Below are 18384 nucleotides of genomic sequence, written 5' to 3' on the forward strand. Positions count from 1 at the left end.
ATGAATATTTTATAGATTCTTAAACTCTGTGTTTTAGAAAAACACATATGCAGACCTTAAAGCACATTTATAGTTCTGTGCTCATTCCATATCTTATTTTCTCCATTCGTGGTCCTCTTGCTTTGCCTTCTCAAATTTGTGATCTGAGGAAAGTTTGTAGATCCACTGCATATTTTGAGAAATAATCTAGTTCAATTTTATATCTGATATCCAGTCTCAGATACTGCCCTTCAGTTAATGCTGTACTTCTTTTGTTACTTAGAAACAATCTAATGCTTTGCTGGAATGGCAGTTTAAAAAATCTAAGCACATAGAATATAGTTATAACATTGCATATCTGTGTCTTACAATCTGAACTGATATTGAAATAATGAAATTATTAATAAAGCCTTTGCTTAAAGCATTTATGTGTTTAAATAATATGCCTGTTTTCAAAATGTGACTTTGTAAAGATAGTTTATCTCTTCCCATGATACCCAAACCAAGATTGCTAGCATAGTAATCTCACTAAAAGCTAGATGTTTCTGGATGGAGATGAAAAGTGTCATAAATCAGAAAATGGAATTCAGTCCATTCTGTACTAATCAAATTAAATTTCCTTCATTGATTGCTGTTAATTTTACATTTAACATTGTCAATTACTAACGTTAATGATGGATATAAACACTTAAGTTATGTAAACAAATACAACTTGAAAAGCAATCTTATTCCTAAGGACCTGTCTTATAGTATCAAAAATTGCATTATTGAAAACAGTTATTTCAGTGAGGAAGGATAGTTTAGGACCTAAAGAAGTTGAAACAAACAGTAGCAACAATAGCATACTTTTGTTTTTTTGTTTTTGTTTTTGTTTTGTTTTTTTTTTTGAGACAGAGTCTTGCTCTGTCGCCCAGGCTGGAGTGCAGTGGTATGATCTTGGCTCACTGCAACCTCCGCTTCGTGGGTTCCAGCTATTTTCCTGCCTCAGCCTCCTGTGTAGCTGAGATTACAGGCGTGCGCCACCATGCCCTGCTAATTTTTGTATTTTCAGTAGAGACAGTGTTTCACCATGTTGGCCAGGCTGGTCTCGAACTCTTGACCTCAAGTGATCCGCCTGTCTCAACCTTCCAAAATGCTGGGATTACAGGCTGAGCCACCATGCCCAGCCTAGAATACTTTTAAGTAAATCTTTTGCTTATTTGTTTTTGTTTTTTGTTTGTTTGTTTTGAGACGGGATCTTGCTCTGTTGCTCAGTCTGGAGTGCAGTGGCATGATCATAGATTACTGCACTGTCATCCTTCCTGGGCTCAGGTGATCCTCCCACCTCAGCCTCCTGAATAGCTGGGACTACAGGTGCACGCTGTCTCACCTGACTAATTTTGGGTTTTGTTTTGTTTTGGTGGAGATGGGATTTCTACCAAAAACTCCTGGGGTCGAGCCATCTGCTTCGGCTTCCTGAAATGCTGGGAGTACAGGCATGAGGCATCATGCCCCGCTCATCTTTTTTTAAGCTGTTGAATGTATAGTTACATACCTGTTCAGTCTGACATGGCTGAATAAATCTAATCTAGTGTTTCATTTGATCTAGCTTTTGCCCAATATTAATAACTTTTCCTTACCAGTCATATAAAAGCTCTTTCATTTATTTATATGTTTATTGATTTCACCGTCTATTATAATAAACAGAAAGCAAAACAAAAAGTGCTGCTGCTTTTCTGGAGAGCAAGGTGCTTATTTTGGATAGTGATTGTCTGCCAAGTAGCATTCAGCAAACATTATTGTGTATTTAGTCTTTCCTTTTATTCTTTACTTATATTATGAAATAAGCTCTTAGAGAAACATGTGTATAGGAAATCTCATATAAAGTTGATTTTAAAAGGTGAGGAGGGCAGACCTCATTTGTAGTCCTAAGATTTAATCTTAGTCAAGTCATACTTGTATCCAGGTATTTGAGGTGGTCAGGTCTATTTTGGCAAAGCGTTTGTCTGTGTAAAAGATAGAAGGGATGAAGAGGTAGAAATAGCAGACATACAGTAATCTGGCTCCAATGCAGGGAACTGGAGAGTCTTTCCCAGTCAGTATTTGCAAATGGTAGTGTGAATGACAATTGGAAAGAGATTATTAGGATCAAATAGCTTCTATACTGATTGACTTTACTAGGTATATATATTTAAACTTTTTGCTTTGATTTCAAAAGGTGGGATTTTTTTCTTTTAATTTGTAAATTTTACCCAGAGATTCCTAGGGCTTCCTTAATTTTTTTGAATTTGAGAGTTTCTGGTGTTTCTGTAGTGATTTCTCAAACATCATCTCTTTAGCAGGCAGTCTGGTTTAAAACTTGATTGTGTGCCCCTCCTTTTTTTCTTTTATAGCATTCAAGAGAATAATAAAGCAAATAAACTTAATCAAGTCCCAATTCTAAGGACTCGATTTCAGAAACCAAAGCCAAATATCGGAAGAGGAACTGGAAGGAGAGAAATTTCCTCAAAAGAAGAAGTACTAGAGAAGATTCTTGCCTCTGGGGAAATGACAGCAGCATTGAGAGAAACTGTAAGACTAGACACCTCACCAAAGGAGATGGTACCAGCAGAGATTAATACTACTAAAGAAATGCAGTTAGATTTAAAAGAAACTGGAAGAAGAGCCATTTCTCCCAGGGAGAAGATTCTAGATGTGATTGATGTCACCAGGGAAGTGGAGACAGGTTTGAAAGCAAGGGGAAGAGAGATTTGTTTACGGGAGAAGACACCAGAGGTGATTGATGCCACTAAGGAAATAGACAAAGATTTGGAAGAAACTGGAAGAAGAGAAATACCCCCACATGAAAATGGCCCAGAGGAGGTCAAGCCTGTAGGTGAAATGGAGACAAATTTAAAAGCAACTGGAAATGAGAGTTCCCCAAGAGAGAAGACACCAGAGGTGATTGATGCCACTCAGGAAATAGACAAAGATTTGGAAGACACCGGAAAAAGAAAAATATCCCCAAAGGAAAATGGCCCAGAGGAGGTCAAGCCTGTAGATGAAATGGAGACAGATTTGAAAGCAACTGGAAGAGAGAGTTCCCCAAGAGAGAAGACACCAGAGGTGATTGATGCTACTGAGGAAATAGAGATAGATTTGGAAGAAACTGAAAGAGAAATATCCCCACAGGAAAATGGCCCAGAGGAGGTCAAACCTCTAGGTGAAATGGAGACCGATTTGAAAGCAGCTGGAAGAGAGAGTTCCCCAAGGGAGAAGACACCAGAGGTGACTGATACCACTGAGGAAATAGAGATAGATTTGGAAGAAACTGAAAGAGAAATATCCCCACAGGAAAATGGCCTAGAAGAGGTCAAGCCTGTAGGTGAAATGGAGACAGATTTGAAAGCAACTGGAAGGGAGATTTCCCCAAGGGAGAAGACACCAGAGGTGATTGATGCCACTGAGGAAATAGACAAAGATTTGGAAGAAACCGGAAGAAGAGAAATATCCCCAGAGGAAAATAGCCCAGAGGAGGTCAAGCCTGTAGATGAAATGGAGACAGATTTGAAAGCAACTGGAAGAGAGAGTTTCCCAAGGGAGAAGACACCAGAGGTGATTGATGCTGCTGAGGAAATAGAGATAGATGTGGAAGAAACTGAAAGAGAAATAGCCCCACAGGAAAGTGGCCCAGAGGAGGTCAGGCCTGTAGGTAAAATGGAGACAGATTTGAAAGAAATTAGAGAAGAAATTTCCCAAAGGGAAAAGGTGCTAGCGGAGATCAGTGCTGTAAGGGAAAAGGAGATTGATTTGAAAGAAACTGGAAAAAGAGACATTTCCATGATGGAGAAAGTATCAGGAAAGATGGCTGTCATTGAAGAAATGGAGACAGATATGAAAGAAACTGGAAGAGAAAATTTTAGAGAGAGAGGATCTGAAGAGATCTGTGTTACTGAGGAAAAGGTGGCAGAATTGAAAAAAACTGGAAAAACAGACATTTCTCTAAGGGAAAATGAACTAGAGGAGACCAGTACCTCAAGACAAACTGAGACACATTTAATGCAGAGCGGTAGCAATGACTGCAGTGCTATGCCTTCGCTAGATATTAAAGTATGTATTTTTCTGTCCTTTAAAAGTTTTTTTGAATGCTTTTTTTCAGGGGAAAGTTACCAAAATAATTCCATGATTATTTTGTCCTTAAGTCCAACAGCACTTAAAAATCTCTAAAAGTCTAAAGTCTTTTGTAGCCCTAAGTTTCTGTGTTTCAGTGCCTTGAAGAAACTGTATGTTCTTTTTTAAAAAGATAACTTAGGCTGGGCACACCTCTAAACCCAACACTTTGGGAGGCCAAAATGGGAGGATTACTTGAGCCCAGGAGTTTGAGACCAGCCTGGGCAACATAGGGAGACCTTGTCTCTAAGAAAATAATAATAATAAATAAAATAAAATATAATGAAGTGCAAGCCTGTAGTCCCAGCTACTTGGGAGGCTAAGGTGAGAGGATTGCTTGAGCCCTGGAGGTTGAGGCTGCAGTGAGCTGTGATTGTGCCATTGTACTCCACCCTGGGTGACAGAGTGAGACCCTGTCTCAAAAAGAAATGAAAAAAAAAAAAACTATTTTTAACTGTGAAAAAGTCACTATTATTATTGTTTTTTTTCTCTAAGTCAGACGGGCAAGGATCAAATTTTTCTTTTGGCTTAGGTTTGAGATCCCAAAAATGTTACTGTTCTTAATGTCATTTGAAGTAACTCTTTTAGGTAAAAGAATAGGAAATTAGACTGACTTAGTACTAACCCTAGCGTGAACACACATTATTTATTTTGGCCACATCTGCATCTGCTTTTATTTCTTGCCCCCCCCCCCCCCGACTTCACTTCTAAAAGTTCTTTTTGTTTTTGCAAGTTACTTTGAAGTTCACGATCTTCTAACATTTTCAAGGACTTTTTTTTTTTTTTTTCCTAACTTTTAAAAATAGGTAATGACATTTGTGGTTTGGAAAAGTAATAATGTGCAATGTTAAAAGGGTTTCCTGAATTCCTAGTTTTACCATTTGGAAATTAAATTTTCTTTAAAAATTAAAAACTTCTAAATTGTTAAAGGAAAGTGTTCAGAATTTAGTAGACTTTTGTTTTAAGTATATAAGATGTTTAAATAATCTTTTATTTGTGCTGATTTACTATGACTGTTTCTCTAGAACATTAGCAGTGAAGTACTGTTGATGATGCACACACCTGTAGAAGAAAAAAGAGATTCTGAAAAAGAAGTATCAAGTCCCTTCAGTCATTTCAAGATTTCTTCACAGACTCTTGAATCTGATAAAACAGAAGTCCTGGGGATTCGATCTCCAGATGTTCCAGAGCCATTTTCAGATATTAATTTAAGGTACAAGTGTGTTTTTAAAGAAAAAGATACTAAGTTATAGTTGCAGATTCTGTTAAACTAAATGAGGTTTCAAGGTATAACATATACAGGATAGTGTTAGAGATTTTAAGATAGTTTTGGGAAGACTGGGAGAGAGGATTGAGGTCACTCTGACAAGTCAGTTGTGAAAGTTACTGACATACAAAATTGTAACAGTTTTAAATTAATACAGGTTTGATAGACTTATGTTTTCTTTGTGCAGAGATGATATAATTCCTAGGCTCATACCTGGATTGTACCATTCATGGTTTTCAGGATCTGCCAGATAGTTCGATTTGTTTTCCTGTTAAGAATTAGAATTAGGCCAAGTATGGTGGCTCACACCTCTAATTGTAGCAATTTGAGAGGCTGAGTTGGGTGAATCCTTTAAGCCCAGGAGTTTGAGACCAGCCTGGGCAACAGGCTGTAGCAGCCCCATCTCTACAAAAAATACAAAAACTAGCTGGGTGTAGTGGCACATGCCTGTAGTCCCAGCTACTTGGGAGACTCAGATGTGAGGATCACCTGAGCCTGCAGAGGTCAAGGCTGCAGTGAGGTATGATTGTGTCATTGCACTCCAGCCTGGGGGACAGAACAAGACCCTGTCTCAAAAAATAAAAATAAAAATAAAAATTAAATGTTTACTTGTTTACTGCCAGTCTCTAAGGTTGTACTGAGACTCTGTTTCCCCTGCCCCTTCAGTTCATTCTAAAGCTTGATAATCCTTGTTCCAAAAGCAGATCTCTTCCTCAAGAACAGAAGTCACTTGAAATTAAACCAGCACCTTTTGTGAGGAGTCGATTCAAAAGACCAAAACCAAACTTAGCAAGAGCAGCTTTGAAGAGAGAGACTACAGAATCAGAAAAATATCTATATGGGAAGAAATCAGAAACCAAGAAAATGGAGACTATTGTGATGCAAGAAAATAATGAACAAGCTGATACTCTCCCTTCTCAACATGTGAGTGATATTTAAGATGGAAGTTCTGTGTGTGGGGTTTTTTTTGTTTTTGTTTTTGTTTTTGTTTTTTAATTATTAGGGCTAATAAAAGCACCTGGCATTAAAATTTTACAAATATTTCTGTGTAATTTTTGCTGCGTGTAATGTTGCTCCCATGCTTAATGTGCCTCATTGTTACACATAATTTGTGTAAGAATCTCAGATACCTGATAATGGGCAAGCGTGTTGTGGGAAAGCGTTTAGGAGGTCTGGGCTCTGGTTCCAGGTCTGGCTATGTGACCATTGACGAAACAGTTTTTCTTCATAGAAAAAATGACAGTAATAGGGTTTTTTTAAAATTTTGAAATTTATTTTGAGTTGAAGTCTCACTCTGTTCCCAAGCTGGAGTGTAGTGGTGCAATCTTGGCTCACTGCAACCTCCACCTCCCGGGTTCAAGCGATTCTTCTGCCTCAGCCTCCTGAATGCTGGGACTACAGGCACGCGCCGCCATGCCCGGCTAATTTTTTTTTTTTTATTTTTAGTAGAGACGGGGTTCATGGCTGATCTCAAACTCCTGACCTCGTGATTCACCTGCTTTGGCCTCCCAAAGTGCTGGGATTACGCTGAGCCACGGCGCCTGGCGAGAATAATAGTTTTTTATTTCAGTCTGTTGTGTAGGTGAAATAAAGAGTTAAAAGATTGATTTGAGTTAAAGGTGATATTTTATTTACTTTATTAACTTGGTCCATAACAGATTAAAATTGTGAGAAATGAAATGAATAATTATAAACTGAATGTTTTCCACATATAAAGTCCTTTTTAGAATTAAAACTCTTATTTGACATCTTAAAACAGCTCAGTACTTTACTGTGCATCAACATTTGTACTTTTTCTCCTACACTTTTCTGATTGTAGAAATTTCAATTTGGAAAAATATATGTATTCTAAAAAGTGAAAGTCTTATAATGTCACATCCCTTTCCCCCAAGTTAATCATACAGTAATTTTGAATATATCCACTTATACTTTTTGGTCTTACAGTTTTAAAATAATAAAATGGGAAGGTATTTTTATTTTTTTCCAAAATGACATTAATTTTTGCCTTCTGATTTTTCCACCTACAATATTGTGAGCTTCTTCTTAGATCAGTACAAAGAGATATATCTTCTTTTAAATGATTAGGTACTATTGCATTGTAAAGAAATTAAAATTTATTTATTCAGTCCCCTAATGATAGATCTGTCTTATTTCTGATTTTTTGTTTGTCTTTTCCGGTGAGGGAGGTGGTGCTTAAATTATTACAATAAATATTTTTGTGTGTATATTTATACTTGTTGAGTATTTGTAAGATACATTTCTAGAAGTGGAATTGCTGGGAATTTAGAATTTTGGTATAGACTAACTTATTCTTTACAAAGATGATACCGGTTTATACTTGTACTAATGGAATAAGAAAGTTCTTACTTCCTTATACTTTTAGCAACCCTGAATGAAATTTTGTTTTCTACCTTTTAGGATGAAGCTTCCCTAATGATATCAAGAGAAAAAGACACATCAGGTCACAGGAATGAGGAGGCTGTGATATTGCCATGTACACAGACTGAAAAGAACCTTTCACCTTCAAATTCTTGTGAACCTAAAGAGGAGTCTCAGTCAGCACAAGCCCAGGAAAATGACTTAGTTGTTTCTGTGGGGTAAACAGTGATTTTCTTTGAAAATATAAAATAAGAGAGATACTTCTTTTAAATATTTCTCATTTTTATTGAGATATGTTAATTCATTTAAAAAGTGAACATAAAGAATATTGTTTTAATTTTATTGATATAGCAGACTGCCTAAAATATAATATCAGACTGAATTCAACACCACCTAATGGTTGCCTGTTTATCTGCATTGTCAGCTGTGTAAGAGCCTATACCAAGCAATGCATTTAAAAACTACAGGCTGAGCATCCCTAATAAAAAATTCTGAAGTGCTCCACAATATAAAACTTTTTGAGAGCTGATGTGATGCTCAAAAGAAATGCTCAGTGGAGCATTTTGGATTTTCAAAGTAGGGATGCTCAACTGATAAGTATAATGCAAATATTTCCAAATCTAAAAAAATCTGAAATCTGAAACATTTCTGGTCCTAAGCATTTTGGATGAGGGCTGCTCAGCCTGTATGTATATGAGCTATATATATTCATTACCTTTTAAAAATTGGTGAAATACTCATAACATAAAATTTACCTTTTTAACTATTTTTTAATGTGCAGTGGGTTTAAGTGTATTCACATTATTGTCCCATTGCCACCACCATTCATCTCTAGACTTTATTTTTCATCTTCGTAAAATGAAACTCTCTACCCATTAAATATTAACTTATTCTCCTCTTCTTCCAGCTCCTGGCAACCACCATTCTGTCTGTATATTTAGCTACTCTAGGCATATTATATAAGTTTATTACCTTTTGAGAATTGAAATAACTGTTTTCTTTTGTAAAGTAAGATGTTTATAATCAGAAAGCAATTTCCCTTTGATGGTACAAAGTATTTTTTAGAGCGTTTATTAGAGGAGATCCAAATTTTACATTTTTACATTAGTTTTCAACTTTTTACAGTCAAGTGCCCTGACTTTCTCCCTGTGCCCTTGTTTAGGACTAATAATATAAACACTTTCCAGCAAGAAATGAAGGAAAGTGTCATCCAAACTGCTCGACCAGTAAGGGGCCGACTTCAGAGACCAAGACCAAATGTAAGAAAGACAGGACAGAGGCAAATAGTAGACAAAGGTGACGCCAAAGGCATAATTAAGGAAGAAAGAACAATATTACAAAAAGATGAAACCGAAAAGAAAATCTTAACTGCGGTGAGTTATTGTTATGTAATTAAATTGAGCCTTTTAATGCATTTAAAATAAGTTACAGCTCAGACATGGCTTAGAAATACAGGCATCTGACACTTACTCTACTCAATGAATACAGTTTCCAGTTTTGTTTCAGATTTGCTCTTCTGGATTTTTTTTTTTAAGTGAAAAAGATGTATTTCTTTTCGAATTAATGAAGCTATTCATTGTAAAAGACAAAATAATATAATAAATACCACAGATCTTACTCTGAGATAACCACTGAAAACCTTTTGACATATCTTACTGGATCTATTTCCATGCACACATATGTACACATTTATGCAGATTTAAGCCAGAAAGTCATTACATATTATAACTTTCTGTTACTCACTTAATACTATGTTAAGTGGCTTTCTGGATCAATAAATATGTTAGTTACATCATTTTTGCTGTATAACATGCTGTTTTGAATGACAGTTTAATCTCTTACTGATGGGACTTTTGGTATTAGGAAAAAAGTAAGTAGTGTAATGCCTAAAAATGTTCATTTTAGGTAGTTCTTATTTTTCTGTTTAGCAGTGCAAAGTCTGGATTTAAAATAATCTTTATTTGAACCAAAAAGCTCTTTTTAAAAAAAAAAATTAAACTTTTGTTTATTTTTAATTTCATAGCAGGTGACTATTATAGGTTTCAAAGTATTATGTAAACATATCATTGCAATAATCTTTGAAAATTTTCTCTGAACTAGGCATCCTTGTTTTGGCAACAGAATATGAACATTACATATCCAGTTTGAATCTAATTTTAAAGAATTAACCACCGATGGTGGTATGTGCCTGTAATCCCAGTTACTCAGGAGGCCGAGGAAGGAGGATCACTTGAGCCTAGGAGTTTGAGACCAGCCTGGGCAGTATGATGAGACTATCTTGAAATAAATAAATAAAAATTTAAAAAAGAAAAGGGATTTTAGAAAACCAAATATCTTTCTTAATGATGGAAATATTTTAAGAGGTATATTCTGCTATAAAAATAACATACTAATATGATTTTGTCTTTTCAGTCAAATCCTCAAATTGAAACTGATATTGAAGTTCCCTCCTCCACAGTTTCAGAACACAGAATGTGTGAAAATCAAAGTCAGGTGATTCTTGTAGAAAACCTTCATATTAACAAAACAGATGAAAAAATCAGGTGAGTTTGCTTTTAATGAGAAAAACATAAGACTTTTCAAAGATAAAGGTTATATTTTTGCATAGTTGACTTTGTATATTAATAACTTCACATCCTGAAAATGTTAAAAGGATGAAGTAATAAATACTTTTGATACTAGAGTCTTTTAAATCTGCTTCTCGAATACTGTATGAATTGCATGGCTGATATTCTCTTAAGTATATGATATTCTCTTAAGTATATGTAATTTCTCTGAAAAGTTTGACAAGCATCCTACTTCTTGGTACTGAAACTAAACTTTTAATAGTAGTCAAAGATTCTTAAGTTCTTTGTATCTTTTTTAGAAATTCAGGCCAGGCGCAGTGGTTCACGCCTGTAATCCTAGCACTTTGGGAAACCAAGACGAGAGAATCGCTTGAGTCCAGGAGTTCAAGACCAGCCTGGGCAACATAGTGAGACCTCGTCTCTATAAAAATAACAAATACAAAATAAAAGATGTTTATAACCTAGTGACTAAAGTTCATTAATAGGTAGTGCTATAAAGTACTTACTGTATGCTATATTTAGAGGTAACTGTATCAAAGCCAAATGGTAAGAATGATATCTTTTACATGAGATGAGCTAGTGGGATGAAGAAGTTTTAACATTACCACTTTTATTTATTACTTGCTATCTGCCTTATTATTATTGATATTAAAGCAAGATGTGTTCTTCAGTAAAAACGCCTTTCCTTTCTGTGTATAGTTCTTGGTCCATCTAATTTACCGTCTTTGTGACTAGAACATGTTTTAGTGAAGTATTTATTAATTTTCCTCCAGGATGTTTTCAGCACTTAAGAATATACTTTAAATATTCAGCTTCCTTTAATTAGGTAGAGTGACTTTGGCTTTCTGGGAAATGCAGAGGAGATGTTATTGTATCCTTTTTTTACCCTCTCTAGTTGGGTGAAGCTAGAATTGGGGCATGTTAGGTCATCTGTCGAAACAGGTGCTATTGATTTATATTTTCTTTTATTATATTTACTTTTTGAGACAAGGTATCTCACTGTGTCGCCCAGGATGGAGTGCAGTGGTGCCGTCACAGCTCACTGCAGCCTCAACTTCCTGGGCTCAAGTGATCCTCCCACCTCAGCCACAAGTAGCTGGGACCACAGGTGCACACCATCATGCCTGGCTATTATTTTTGTATATTTTTGTAGAGATGGGGTTTCAGCATGTTGCCCAGGCTGGTCCTGAACTCCTGAGCTCAAGTGATCCGCCTGTCTCGGCCTCCCAAAATCTTGGGATTGCACAGTGAGCACCATGCCCGACCTCTGTTAATTTTAGATGCTTGAAGCAGTTTGCTTTCATTTAGACAAGTTTCTAATGTGAAGTTTTTATTTTAGTATGGATTACTTTTTTTTTTGGAGACAGAGTCTCAGAGGGCAGTGGCTGGATTGTGGCTCATTGCAACCTTGGCCTCCTAGATTCAAGCAATTCTTGTGCTTCAGCCTCCCGAGTAGTTGGGATTACAGGCACCTACCACCACACCCTACTAATTTTTGTATTTTTAGTAGAGACAGGGATTCACCATGTTGGCCAGCCTGGTCTGGAACTCCTGACCTCAGGTGATCCATCCACCTCAGCCTCCCAAAGTGCTGGGATTACAGGCATGAGCCACTGTGCCCAGTCTGGATTACTTTTCTTTCCAATATTACAGCCCCCACCCCCTCCCCCCGCTTTTTGTCTTAAAAAGCCTTACATTTTTTTTTTTTTTTGGATGTATAACAGTTATACGTATTTTTGGACTACATGTAATATTTTGATACATTATACACAGTATATAATTATCAATCAGAGTAACTGGGATATCCATCACCGCATACATTTATCTTTATATTGGCAACATAATTTTCTAGCTATTTTGAAATAATACAATAAGTGATTGTTAACTATAATTTTCCTACTGTGCTGTTGAATACCAGAACTTATTCCTTCTATCTAACTGTGTTTTTGTACACACTAATCAGCTTCTCATTACTCCCTTCCCTCTTTCCTTCCTAGTCTCTGGTGAGCACCATTCTAATCCCTACCTCCATGAGATCCACTTTTTAAGCTGCTACATATGAGTGAGAATATGCAATATTTGTCTTTCTGTGCCTGGCTTATTTCACCTAACATAATGACCTCTAGTTCCATCTGTGTTGCTGTGAATGACAGGATTTCATTCTTTTTTATGGTTAAATAATATTCCATTGTATATATATATACCACCCTTTCTCACTTTTTTAAATTTATTTGTTGCTGGACACTTAGGTTGATACTATGTGTTGGCTATTGTGAATACCACTGCAGTAAACATGAGAGTTCAGATATCTCTTTGATACACTGATTTCCTTTCTTTTGGACATATACCTGGCAGTAGGATGGCTCAATCAAATGGTAGTTCTATTTTTAGTTTTTTGAGGAACTTTCATACTTTTTTCCATAATGGCATTCCTACTTTATATTCCCATGAACAGCATATGAGTTTTCCCCTTTCTCCACATCCTGACCAGTATTTGTAATTTTTTGTCTTTTTAATAGTAGCCATTTTAACTGCAGTGAGATGATATCTCAGTGCCGTTTTGATTTGTGTTTCCCTGGTGATTAATGATGTTGAACATTTTGTCAGACACCTGTTGGCCATTTGTATGTCTTTGAGAACTGTCTGTTTAGATCTTTTGCGTATTCTTTAATCAGATTATTTGTTTTTTGCTATTGAGTTGTTTTCGTTCCTTATATATTCTGGTCATTAACTTTTGTGAGATGGATAGTTGGGAATTTTTTTCTCCCATTCTGTAGGTTGTCTCTTCACTTTGTTGATTGTTTCCTGTGCTGTGCATTGAAAAGTCTTTCCATATTGCTTTTAAGATTAAGGCCAATTTTTATTTCACATTAATTTTAGGTTCCCTTACTAAGCCATTTTTTCAGTTTTTAAAACTGGATATTTTATTGAAATTTTTTTTACTAAAATTCATTACACTTATATTACAAATGCAATATTGGATTAGGTTTATGATTGATCCCAGAGCAATTTAACTCTGATAATGTCTAGGAAACATTACAAATGAATTTGTTTACATCATTCACTTCTCCTAATTACTAACTATGGGATTATTTTCTATGTATAATCCCTTTTTGATCTTAAAGAATTATAGAATTTTGGCCGGGTGCAGTGGCTTATGCCTGTAATCCCACCACTTTGGGAGGCTGAGGCGGGCAGATCACAGGGTCAGGAGATCGAGACCATACTGGCTAACACGGTGAAACCCCGTCTCTACTAAAAATACAGAAAATTAGCCGAGAGTGACGGCGTGTGCCGGTGGTCTGAGCTACTCCGGAGGCTGAGGCAGGAGAATGGCGTGAACCCGGGAGGAGGAGCTTGCAGTGAGCCGAGATCGTGCCCCTGCACTCCAGCCTGGGCGACAGAGCGACACACCATCTCAAAAAAAAAAAAAAAAAAAAAAAATTAGAATTTTACCACTGAAAATAACCTTACATACTCATTTATTCCACAAACGTTTTAGTGTCTGCTGTGTGCCAGGCGTTGTTCTAAGTGCTGATGATATACGAATGAACAAAGAAAAAAATGCTGTTACTGTGGAGTTCATATTCTAATTGAGAAACAGATTATATAAACAAGAGAAATAAGTTGAATAAATAAGTGATAAATAAGTAGAGAAAAATAAAGTTTTGAGTAGGGGGTATTGTGATTGGGGATTCAATTTTTAATCAGCAGTGACCAGAGAAAGCATCACTGAAAGGGTGCATTGAAGGCCGGGTGCGGTGACTTACGTCTGTAATCCCAGCACTTTGGGAGGCTGAGGCGGGTGGATCACCTGAGGTTGGGAGTTTGAGACCAGCCTGACCAACATAGAGAAACCCCATCTCTACTAAAAATACAAAATTAGCCAGGCGTGGTGGTGTATGCCTGTCTGTAATCCCAGCTACTTGGGAGGCTGAGGCAGGAGAATCACTTGAACCCAGGAGGCGGAGGTTGCAGTGAGCCGAGATCGTGCCATTGCACTGCAGCCTGGGTGACAAGAGCAAAAGTCACTCTAAAAATAAAAAGGATGCATTGAAAAGAAGTGAAGGGCCAGCTGTGGTGGCTCATGCCTGTAATCCTAGCATTTAGGGAGGCCGAGATGGGCAGATCAGTTGAGCTCAGGAGTTCGAGACCAGCCTGGCCAACATGGCAAAACCTTGTCTCTACAAAAAAAATACAAAAATTAGCCAAGTGGGGTGCTGTGCACCTTTAAGAACAAAAGAAAGAAGTAAAGGAGTATGTTGAGTCTAGGGGATGTCCTGGGGAAGAGGAAACAATTCAAAGCACTAAGGCAAGAGGAGAGTATGCTGGCATGCTTGGGGAACAGCAAAGAGGCCAACGTAGGACAGAGTGCAAAAGAGGAAGAATAGTAGATGTATGAGAGGTAAAGGCTGAGGATAGAGATGGATAGATTATATAGGGCAATTGCAAGAATTTTGATTTTTACTCCAAGTGAGCCTTTAAAACACTAGTGACCTTGAGGGCAACCTTCCCTAATGCTTTCATTTATAATTGACTAAATAGATCTAGAGTGCTTAAGTGACTTACACAAAGTAATATTGGCAGTTTAGCTTTTTTTTTTTTTTTTGAGACAGAGTCTTGTTCTGTCGCCCAGGCTGGAGTGCAGTAGCACAGTCATGGCTCACTATAGCCTCAATCTCCCAGACTCAAGTGATTCTCTTGCCTCAGCCTCCCAAGTAGCTGGGACTGCAGGTGTGTACCGCCACACCTGGCTTTTTTTTTATTTCTTGTGGAGACAGGGTTTCACCATGTCACCCAGGCTGGTCTTGAACTCCTGGGCTCAAGTGATCATCCTGCTTTGGCCTCCCAGAATGCTGGGATTACAGGCATGAGTTGCTGTGCCTGGCCAAGCAGTTTAGTTTTCAAGATTTATAACTTTCAGACTAGCAGATTCTGCAGTTACATAGGCAGTGTTTCTTGAAACAAACTTTCTGTGTTTCAGATTATTTTATGCTTAGCCTTTGTATTTCTTGATGAGAGAGATCTGACTTTAAAACTTCCTGTATGGGGCCAGGAGTGGTGGCTCACGTCTGTAATCCCAGCACTTTGGGAGGCCGAGGTGGGTGGATCACGAGGTCAGGAGATCAAGACCATCCTGGCTAACACAGTGAAACCCTGTCTCTACTAAAAATACAAAAAATTAGCCGGGTGTGGTGGCGGGTGCCTGTAGTCCCAGCTGCTCGGAAGGCTGAGGTAGGAGAATGGCATGAACCTGGGAGGCGGGGCTTGCAGTAAGCTGAGATTGCGCCACTGCACTCCAGCCTGGGCGACAGAGCGAGACTCCATCTCAAAAAAACAAAAACAAAAACAAAAATTCCTGTATGGAAACCTGTCATGCCCGTTGTCCCCCACTTTTTTTTAACCTTTTCTAGTTCGTGAAGTATATTTCAGCTGTTAGCCATACAGTAATTGAAAGTAACTATCTCTGTATAGTTTTTGTTTGTTTGTTTGAGATGGAGTCTTGCTCTTTTGCCCAGGCTGGAGTGCATTGCGTGATCTTGGCTCACTACAATCTCCGTCTTCTGGGTTCAAGTGATTCTCCTGCCTCAGCCTCTTGAGTAGCTGGGATTGTAGGTACCTGCAACCATGCCTGGCTAATTTTTGTATTTTTAGTAGAGAAGGGGTCTCACCATGTGGCTAGGCTGGTCTTGAACTCCTGACCTCAAATAATCCATCTGCCTCAGTTTACCAAAGGGCTGGTATTATAGGCATGAACTAGTGCGCCTGGCCTCTCTCTGTATAGTTTTACAGTTAGTTTATTCTTAGATTCAGCATCTTGTAGGTTGTTTTTTTGTTTTGTTTTGTGTTTTTGAGACAGAGTTATGCTCTTGTCGCCAGGCTGAAGTTCACTGGCATGATCTTGGCTCGCTGCAACCTCCATCTCCCAGGTTCAAGCAATACTCGTGCCTCAGCCTCCTGAGTAGCTGGGATTACAGGCGCCTGCCACCACACCCAGCTAATTTTTGTATTTTCAGTAGAGATTGTGTTTTACCATGTTGGCCAGGCTGGTCTTGAACTCCTGACCTCAAGTGAGCCACCTGCCTTGGCCTCCCAAAGTGCTGGGATTACAGGTTTGAGCCACCACACCCAGCCAATTTGGCGTTTTGTTGTCCCTTTTGACTTCAGTAGCACATTGGGCTTATTTATATTTTATTCTTAAATACCTCTGCAGAATCACATTTGATTGTAAATAGCTTATACTTAAATATGATTTGTTTTCCCATATAATTAGTCTACGTTAGCCAGCATTGTAACCTTGTTAGAATTTCCTGTGAACCTCCGTGTTGTTTACTGCCAGAAGAATGTAGGAGGGTTAGTACATTTGGAAATGTGGTAACTACTCCTAGGTAATTTTTATATAGGAATATTGCTTAAGATTAGTTTTTAGGCCAGGCGTGGTGGCTCACGCCTGTAATCCCAGCACTTTGGGAGGCTGAGGCAGGTGGATCACCTGAGTTTGGGAGTTTGAGACCAGTCTGGCCAACATGGTGAAACCCCATCTCTACTAAAAATAGAAAAATTGACCAGTCATAGTGGCGCATGCCTGTAATCCCAGCTACTCGGGAGGCTGAGGTAGGAGAATCGCTTGAACCTGGAGGTGGAGGTTGGGGTGAGCTGAGATGGCACCATTGCACTTCAGCCTGGGTGACAAGAGCGAAACTCCGTCTCAAAAAAAAAAAAAAAAAAAGATTAGTTTTTTTTTGTTTTTTTTTTTGAGATGGAGTCTGGCTCTGTCGCCCAGGCTGGAGTGCAGTGGCTGGATCTCGGCTCACTGCAAGCTCCGCCTCCTGGGTTTACGCCATTCTCCTGCCTCAGCCTCCCGAGTAGCTGGGACTACAGCGCCCGCCACCTCGCCCGGCTAGTTTTTTTGTATTTTTTAGTAAAGACGGGGTTTCACCGTGTTCGCCAGGATGGTCTCGATCTCCTGACCTCGTGATCCGCCCGTCTCGGCCTCCCAAAGTGCTGGGATTACAGGCTTGAGCCACCGTGCCCGGCCAAAAGATTAGTTTTTAATGCAGATCTTTCAGAGAACTCATGATACGTACTTATATATCCAGTTATTCTTTATAAATATCCAGGTTTATATTAGTGTTTTTTTTTTTTTTAGACAGAGTTTCGCTCTTGTTGCCCAGGCTGGAGTGCAATGGTGCAACTTCAGCTCACCGCAACCTCCGCCTCACTGCACCCTGCACCTCCCAGATTCAAGTGATTCTCCTGCCTCAGCCTCCTGAGTAGCTGGGACTTCAGGCATGCACCACAATGCCCAACTAATTTTGGTTTTTTTGGTAGAAATGAGGTTTCTTCGTGCTGGCCAGTCTGATCTTAAACTCCCGACCTCAGGTGATCCGCTCACATTGGCCTCCCAAAGTGCTGGGATTACAGGCGTGAGCCACTGCACCTGGCCTATATTAGTTTTTAAGCTTCCTAATTCAGATCCTTGCCAGTGGGTAAAATATTTTCCAGGAAACCATTAGATAGCTATTCAGGTTACCTTGGGAGCTGTGGCTACTCTCTTGAATGCTAAAACATTGTCTTTTTCTGATTTGGCAGATACAAATGGATTATATTGAGAAGCTTATGACATTGGTTGTCAGAAAACCCTTTTTAGTGAGATTTCAGGCATGTGGTAGGAGAATAGACTCTACCCTTCAAGCCTACTTTAGAACTAGAAGGATCAAGCTGGTTATAACTGTCATATATTTGTTCATGCTTTGGGGGTCCAATTGAAGGCATTTGTTTAAAGTGCCATCATGAAATCCATCTTCAGCTACTTGCATTTTTTTTTTCTGATCTTGTGATTTCTCTGAAAATTAAAGTAGATGAAATCACATAATAGAATAAATAAATGAAAGTTTAAAAAGATTAATATTATTGTAAAACTTCTTCAGGCTATATAGAAAATGGAAGCTACAAAAGCTTTGTAAGTTTTTCCTTTCATATCAGCAATGTGTGGTTTCATTTTACTTGCTTGATTTTGTTGCCAATTTATATGTAATCCTTTGAACATAGAATTGATTTGTA

General features: G+C 38.1%; 1 protein-coding gene across 9 annotated transcripts in view; it reads left to right on the forward strand.

Moving 5' to 3' along the window:
* The window catches only part of BDP1 (B double prime 1, subunit of RNA polymerase III transcription initiation factor IIIB), a 114484-nt gene that overhangs the window by 53160 nt on the left and 42940 nt on the right, over nt 1-18384 (forward strand). For 8 of the 9 annotated variants that reach the window (XR_002522584.2, XR_002522585.2, XM_021939436.2 and 5 more), the window contains 6 exons: nt 2352-4047; nt 5133-5320; nt 6076-6298; nt 7793-7971; nt 8916-9126; nt 10166-10296. Coding sequence is in view for 7 of the 9 variants with exons in the window: in XM_021939436.2 (XP_021795128.2) it covers nt 2352-4047; nt 5133-5320; nt 6076-6298; nt 7793-7971; nt 8916-9126; nt 10166-10296 (2628 nt within the window). In the remaining 2 variants the exon portion in view is untranslated. The remainder of the gene's footprint in view (nt 1-2351; nt 4048-5132; nt 5321-6075; nt 6299-7792; nt 7972-8915; nt 9127-10165; nt 10297-18384) is intronic. The other variant, XM_021939437.2, reaches the window with a different exon arrangement.

Source organism: Papio anubis, chromosome 5 (assembly GCF_008728515.1).
Source record: "Papio anubis isolate 15944 chromosome 5, Panubis1.0, whole genome shotgun sequence".
Lineage (NCBI taxonomy): Eukaryota > Metazoa > Chordata > Mammalia > Primates > Cercopithecidae > Papio > Papio anubis.